Here is an 8,112-nt window from a genome sequence, read left to right on the forward strand (position 1 = left end):
TATCTCTTTGCCAACTTAAGTAACAGTCTTCAACTCCTTTTCTCGCTCTTTGTTGTCATTGTTGAACATTAAAATTGAATCAATAAACAAGGAAGTTTTTTTAAAAAGTTGATTAGTAAATTAAGTTTTCGGTAATTTTATTAATTAATAAATTATCAAATATTTTCAAGGGAAATTATATTAAATACCCATTTTACCTTTTTATTAAGCGAAAATACCTATTTTTAAACAAAAATGTCCATTTTTCCTATTCTTAAGCAAAAATATCCTAAATTTTTTTAAAATATCAAAATTACCTTTCACCACATCTTTATAAACTTTCTTACTCTCACTCTCATTACATACACTTTTTATATCACTTAAACACTCACTTTCACTCTTATTTTTACTTAATATTAATTACCACGGGTTCGTTTGAATGAAAAAAGTTATTATTTCTAAATTCAAATCAAAAAAATCAATTTGTGAAAAAAAGTATTTATATGAATTTTAACTCAAAACTTAATTTTATTTGTTAAATCTAGTTTGTATGTTATGTAAATGAGGTATTTGGATATTTGATAATAATTTAAGGGTTAAATGAAATGTTAGATAATTATAGAGGGTTAAATGAAAAAATACGAGTTGAGACATCATAAACTGACAAATATTGAAAAACGAAAATGAAATTTGAAATCTACACGTAGAAATAACCTATAATGTGAAAAACCAAAAATCATTGAAAAATATGAAAAGAACGAGTTAAAATATACTAGAATAATAAGAATAGAAAATTATTCGAAATTGAAAAATGTCAACAATTAAAAAATCACTTGAAAATATAAAAAAAATTGCTCTGAATTTCGAAAACTACATGTTCAAATAGCTTAAAAACTAGAAAACCGAAAAATCGATCTGAAATTTCTTAATTACATAGTAAAATGTGTCTAAAAAAGCATAAAACTAAATAGACGGATGTTAAATTTAAAAACTATATATGAAAAAAGTCTAGCCCAGTTACAAACAAACTCAAAATCATAAAAACCAAAAATCTTAAATTTGATAAAACAAAAAAAAAACTGTGTAATACACACTGAAATGGTTTTATTTGTGCCTTTAAATTGGGTGCAACTAGCAAAGTTGGTTGTTATTATAGAGTTTGAAACGAGCTTCACGTTGATATATTACAAGCCTCGTAACTCTTCCCAGATCAAAAATTATGGTTGTTCAAAGTCTATTTGTCATAGGTCCAATATTTTTCATTTGCGCCGTTATCAATGTTCTAATCTCCTACAAATCCTATAGTTTAAAAAAAATCAATTTCCACCCAACCCATGGTTTTCACAGATTGTCCCACAGTTCAATATAAAATTTCCCACGAACCCCTGTAGATCGCCCCTCTTCCCCCTCTCCCTAAAATTTTGAAAACATTAAATTTCCCCCCTACCCCACAGGCGCTTGTAAGAGATTACCGTAAGACCGATAGATCTAACCTATTTTTTAATCAAAAATTGTCATTTCAGCCTCCAATTTTAACACAAATCAAATCTATATATCCAATAATGCAAAACCTCTCAAGAAATTTAAGCAAAACAACCAAAAATCAAAACATTTTATGCATTATTCAAAAGTGAAACCCTAAAAATTCAAACCTCAAAATCTTTATCAAATCTCAATACATCTAATAATAAATTGATTTAAACAATAAGTGAGATCATTTATTATCCTTATTTGTCATTTTCGGTTATCAGAAAATACAAAAAGTCGACAGAAAAGATAAAAACCCGTTGCACCAGTGAGAGACTTGTGGGAGATCCGAATTTTTTCTGAATTTCAACAGTAAATCCGTGGGAAATATGGGGTTTATATATAAGGGCAGTTTGGTTATTTCTCAAATTAAGGGCATTTTTATTAATCCTTAAAGTTTTGAATAATTATCTTAACACCCCTTAGTTTTAGGCATTTATTTAATTTCCCTAATTTTAAAGGTATCCTATATTCCTTTATCTGGCGCTAAACGCCGTCGTTCTACTCGTGCTTCCCACACGTCACTTAATTTTACATTTTTGCGTTTGTCCCCCTGATATCACAATAACAGCCCCTCTCTCTCTCTCTCTCTCTCTCTCTTTCTCTCTCTCCCTCTCCAGAAGCCAAATCACAGACCAAGCCAATAATTCAGTGAGGTGAGTACATTTGCACTCGAAAATGGCGTTCACAGCCAGAGCAGTGAAGGTGCCTCCAAACTCGGCGAGCCTGGAGGAAGCTCGCAGCCGCGTGTTTGACTTCTTCAGGACGGCGTGCAGATCAATACCTTCCATAATGGAAATCTACAACCTAGGCGACATTGTTACTGAATCACAGCTCCGCTCCACCATCGCCTCCGAGATCCGCAAGAACGCTCATATCACAAACCCGAAGGTTTCGATTTTTGTTCCATTAATGTGAATTCAGTTTTATTTCATTTATCAAGATGTTGCGGCATGTAAATTTAGTGATATTCTGTTAAATTTTAATGTAGAGCAACATGAGAGACAAGGAAAAAATAGAAAATAGAAAAGGAAAATTTTATGCTTGCGTTGTTGAGTCAAATTAGAATTAGGTAATTTTGTTTTGAATCGATTGATTTGGAAACATAGGGTTTGGGGTTTCTGAATTATTGGCTCTTAATTTTCGACTTCATGAAGGCTATTTATTGGTTATTAGATAGAAGAGAATTTTCTTTTCGTGGTCTTTCCGGATTAAAACACTGGATATAACTTTTAGACTTACGAACTTTTTCAGTCAATGAACTTGTGAGATATAGTGTGAGTTCACTGCCTACCGTTTTTGTTTTACATTTATAATTCTCTAATTTACTCTTTAAATGTGCAATACTTGTTCACTTACCAACTTCCTTTCCTACGATCGAAAACATTACGGTTATAACTATAAACAGTGAAAAAAAAAAATTTTTCGTCTTCATTTTCTACTTTATTGCTCCGTTTCATATTTAACATGAAAAATAAAATAACAGATATGTTTTTATCTTCAGATATTGTTTAAAAAAGAAAATGTTAATTTTATGTATACAGAGTCAAACTTCTTATTTTCATTTTTTACAACACTTGCGTTTCCCATTGGATTCTTTCAGCGGGCTGATCCTTTTGACTTAAAGATAAAAGTTTCCAACTTCTGGAGAATTCTATATGTTGATTGGAGTAGCAGGGAGTTTTCTGATATAGTTTATTTCTATCATTGTTATCTTGGAGTGCTCCAGTTTGTAGCTCATCAAGCTATGGTTCATCCCATTCATTCAGAAGATTGCTAAAAGTGTTGAAGTAGATTTTGATCAGATTTTCAGTTTTAGTATTAGTCTTAGAGTTGCAAATCTCTGATGCAGTTCCTTAATTTGCTTTCTTGGTGTCCTGATTTATCATGTTAGGCCTGGGAGCAGCTGTTTATTCTGAATGCCTAGGAAAAGCTTTTACTACCTTTTAGGTTTAGGTTGAAACTCAAATTGATTTCAGTGCTTATCTTTTCCTGTTAAACTTCTTTTTTTTTTTGGTGTATAACATTTAGTATTTATGGTTCAGTGTTTTTCAGATTATTGGTTAAATATTTAGATTGTGTCATAGTTTTCATTCATGGTGATAGACAGGCTTTGTAGTAGTTGATAAAGAATACCATCTGATAATCTCTTTGCTTTTTCTGATTACAGTTTTGCACTTGTTCATTTCCTAATTCGTGTAAAACATAGTAAAGTTGAATCTCTTCTTTTGGCTTCTTCATATTATTAGGCAGTGAAGAAAGTATCATTATATACTCATTGCCATATCTTGTAATGTGCTTCATTCATAATATTTGATTTTGACAACTGATATAGCAGGTTTTGATAAATAGAGCGAATTTATAAAATTTTGATGATGTGATAATATTAGTGTTCTCAAGGACTTGCATCTAACTTGAAGATACATAACTAATATTAATAATGATAAAGGATGAATGAAACATGAGCATATGGTTCAACCTAGAGGGTGCACATTTTTTTGGGAGCTAATTTGTTGAGGACTGCTAAGAGGTATACAAAGATCACCACGAATAATGAACTTGCTTGCACAGTTGCATAGGTTGCTCAAATCACATAGTTATATCTTTGCTGCTCTAGTTCCTGTGACTTGGAAATATCTTTTGTTGTAGTTCTTGTAATTTGGTAGATTCTCTGCTTACTCTAGTTTTTCTTTCTTCTTTGTTAGTTAGCCTGCAAGTTGAATCTAGCAATGTCTGATGAGTAGTTCAATTTTTTTAGTCCTAATTGTGTCTATCTTCAGTTAGCAACACCCTAGCAGCCTGAAATCTTGAATAATGTATAAAAGCTTCCACAAAGATCTCACAAAATCTTAGAAAAGAGAAGGAAAGAGGAATATAATTTTTCAGTTTTAGATGGATCACATCATATACTTCTCAGTCTGGACATCGAATCTTTATTGATACCTAAAGAAAATATGATTTATTGGTGATGCATTCGAAATTGTGCCTCTTTTATATTCGTGCAAATTAAAATACCCATTTTCTCTTTCTAGATGATGTGCTTTTAAACTTAAAGAGCATAGAATTTCTTTAAAAAAATTGACCATGCTTGTATATAACTATGTTAAGTGCACTTAAATGATATGAATATGTATGGCTTCAAAACAGTTTCATCTTCCTGATCCTAGTAAATCTGCAGGTGATTGATCTGCTTCTTTTCAAGGGAATAGAAGAACTAAATAACATTTTGGAACACGCTAAGCAGCGGCATCACATGATTGGCCAATATGTAGTGGGTCGTGAAGGGCTTGTGCAGGATCGGGATCCGAAGGATGAGGGCATGTCCAGTTTTCTCAAAAACTTCTATAACAGCAATTACTTTTGATTGAACCTTCACTGTTCAACCTGCATGGAGATTACATTTGGGTATTGACCTCCCAAATAATAATGAACTTTTCTTTGTTTGTGTTATCTTGCTGTTGGATAAAATTGCTTCCATCTTTTTGCCTTTTTTGGGTCAGTGTTGAGACCAGAGGACTATTTTATTTTATGTACTACATTTGTTGACATGAATAAAGTACTGTTAATGCTACTGAATGATCCTTGTTTCTGTGTACATAGTGTGTTTTTCTTAGCTGTGAGATTCAGATACTGCATAGCTCGGGATGAACAGGGATTCAGTGACAGAGAGAGATTTGATCCACCCTAAGGTTTCGGTCAACTATATCTGGGCTTCACATTTTAAAGCATTAGGATTTACCCTTCGAATTTAACTAATGTTTACATGATATTTTACTTGGGAATTTGTTTCTGTTTAAAGCTAGAATACTTCTCATTGTAATATTGTTCAATTTTTTATTGAATATTATGTGATAAAATAAAAGATAAAAAAATATATATATATATATATATAGCTATCTTTCTTTAAATCGTAAAATTTGTGCTTGAATGATAATGAATTTTGTTCGTACATAGTATATAATTATCCCCCCCCCCCCCCCCCCCCCCCCCCCCCCCCCCTTAATTATAGCAAGTACTCTAGTATTTGAAAAAGCAATCCGGACCCAAGTAGTGCTACACCCGTGGTATAAATACGATGGTAAATATAATTAATGATGTTACATTTACAGGTAATATGTGTTATTAGCTGAGTAATTTTAAATAAGGGTAAGTTATTTATGGGCAACATTTTCTTCATTGTGAAAAATAGTAAAAAATGAACAAATATCGCAATAAAATAAAAATTAATAAATCAAACAATAATAAAAGATATAATCTTTTTACATAGAAAAACCTCTGTAATGTAAAATGTCAATTATATTCCTTAAATTAATATTCAAAAATTATTTACATTGACCACAATCTACTAAAAATATTTCATATAAATTTAAAATTCAATCATAACTTAACACAATGGAAATATATAAAAGTTCACAAAGAGATATAATAAAATCACTAGAGAAGCAATTGATACTCCAAATCTAGCCATCAAAATCAAAACTCAACCCTCCATATTAAATATCCACAGGTCCTTTGTGTATTAATGAAAAAATCAAATTAGAATGGAATGCCTGAAGATTTGAATATATATTATATAAAGATAAAAGCAAGTTGCGATGGTAAACCTTCAAGATCTTCAGTTTAATATGATTTTTTAATAATATCTTTATTGTGAATTATAACAAAAACTTTCTTTTTAACAAATAAGCAATTGTTTGTTTACTCGTCACCCATTTGAGTATACAAACATATTTTTTCACAATATTTATTGCAAAGTGGACTGTTTCAACTATTGCGATACTCTCAGACCAAACCAATGTTAACTTAATGAACAAGAAAATTTTGTCATATATAATTTCCTTCATAAACTCAACCATTTTTTAGTATTGTCGACAATCCTTTTGATAAAAGTGAAATGGGCATTGGTGCTAACATCTTCATAAAAGCTTTCACATTGATAATTAAGCAATCAAATATAGTATTGAAGAAAATCAGTATAACAGAACTTTACAAATTCAAGTAATCTATCATTGTTAAATGTAGCAGAAGAGTTACCTAGATCAATAGCCACCATACACTAAAGCAACTTTATGTTTACTTCATTTCTCATTTTATGTAATCAATGCATCAAAATTTGTACAAATTGCATGATATTAAGAAGTTTTTTAATCTTTTCTTTGTCATGTTTGTGATAGTTCATTTGTGATTAAAACAATATCTTGTTTGAAGATCACCGTTAGAAATCAAAGATATCACATATTCATATTGTTTATCATGTAAATGATTTTTATGCTTGTAAGATGCTGCTATGGTGTTTGAGAATCTAGAGAGAAATTTAAAAAATTCACCCAATGTCATATAGTGACTTACAACTTTCACTATTGTACGAGAGAAACAATAAATGTATCAAGTTAATTTATTTCCTCTCAATATCAAAGTCTTCCAGCTATTGAACTCACCCCTCAAATTGTTTGTTTCATTATAACCTTGCCCTTGTAAGTAAAATAGTTAAACTAAATTATGCTTAAAAAAAAAAAACGTCTATAATAGTTTTTAAAGACTGTGCAAAAGTAATTTTTAACATGCACAATGACTATAAAACGTTTAATAATAGAACTTGTTTTATCCATTTAATAGAAAATAATAATCATTTGTTCTTTCACTAACACATCATAAGATTCATCAACTAGTAAAGAAAACAATTGTTTATCTCTCATAATTTCTATAATAACTTTCTTAGTTGTCAAATAAACACAAACACTAGTTAGTTTCCTCAAGATTTTGGGGGTTGTCATTTTATGGTTTTCCCAAGCATTTTCAAGCACAATTTTCTTTGTGTCGTCATTGTAATTAGATGAAAACTTCAATAGTTAAATAAAGTTGCCTCATTTTTAAATTCAACTGACTAATTATGAGTACAAAACGCCAATATGTATTGTAAAAGAAACTTAATGTAATCAATCAATGCATTCAAACAAATACGATAGTCTAATCTGGGTTTTCTCTCCACGTAAGTAAGATTTACATCAATGTGTTACATTTAGTTCATTAAAACAACACACTTGGTATGACTTTGGTTATGAGTACTAGAATAATCTCCAACATGTTTTGTCACATTTGTTTCATATTTTCAATTATAAAATCTCTTACTCACAAAAGTTTTACCACTAGTTTAATTATTATAATTGATTACTTTTACTTGGAAAAGATAACAATGCAAGCAAAAGATTGAATCTTTAGTCACACTATGTTCCACTTAACTTGAACTTATTTTGTACCACCCAGGTTTGAACATATGTTTTTTATCTCCAAAAAAAGTGAAAAAAAAGTTATGATCTTTAGTTTGGCAAAAACCCTTAAACAAGTTTATCCTTCAAACTTTATATTTTTGTTTGTCAATATAACAAATTTCGTTAATTAGTATCTTCAATCCTAGATTAGTTTTTCACTCATTTAAATTGAATATCTCAATTAAAGGTCCAGATTCTTTTACTCAATATTATCATTGATGTGGTGATTCTTCTTCTAGTAAGATTTAACTAACCTCAATTTTAATACAGTCTCCATCAATAATTGTTGTTTGATTTTCCCTTAATCTTATGAAACAATTAATATACTTTGTGTCAA

At 30.1% G+C, this 8,112-nt stretch overlaps 1 protein-coding gene across 2 annotated transcripts; it reads left to right on the plus strand.

Moving 5' to 3' along the window:
- Positions 1-2,052: 2,052 nt before the first annotated feature.
- LOC123192172 (NADH dehydrogenase [ubiquinone] 1 alpha subcomplex subunit 6-like) lies at positions 2,053-5,394 on the plus strand. 2 transcript variants are annotated; one of them, XM_044604625.1, is made up of 3 exons: positions 2,053-2,397; positions 4,685-4,911; positions 5,107-5,394. In XM_044604625.1, exons 1-2 carry the CDS (start codon positions 2,185-2,187, stop codon positions 4,868-4,870), a joined length of 399 nt encoding a protein of 132 aa, XP_044460560.1. In that variant the 5' UTR covers positions 2,053-2,184; the 3' UTR covers positions 4,871-4,911; positions 5,107-5,394. The 2 variants fall into 2 exon arrangements, with proteins under 2 accessions (XP_044460560.1, XP_044460559.1); XM_044604624.1 differs by lacking the exon at positions 5,107-5,394 and having other exon boundaries at positions 2,054-2,397; positions 4,685-5,082.
- The last annotated feature ends 2,718 nt before the right edge of the window (positions 5,395-8,112 follow it).

Source organism: Mangifera indica, chromosome 12 (genome assembly GCF_011075055.1).
Source record: "Mangifera indica cultivar Alphonso chromosome 12, CATAS_Mindica_2.1, whole genome shotgun sequence".
Taxonomy (NCBI): domain Eukaryota; kingdom Viridiplantae; phylum Streptophyta; class Magnoliopsida; order Sapindales; family Anacardiaceae; genus Mangifera; species Mangifera indica.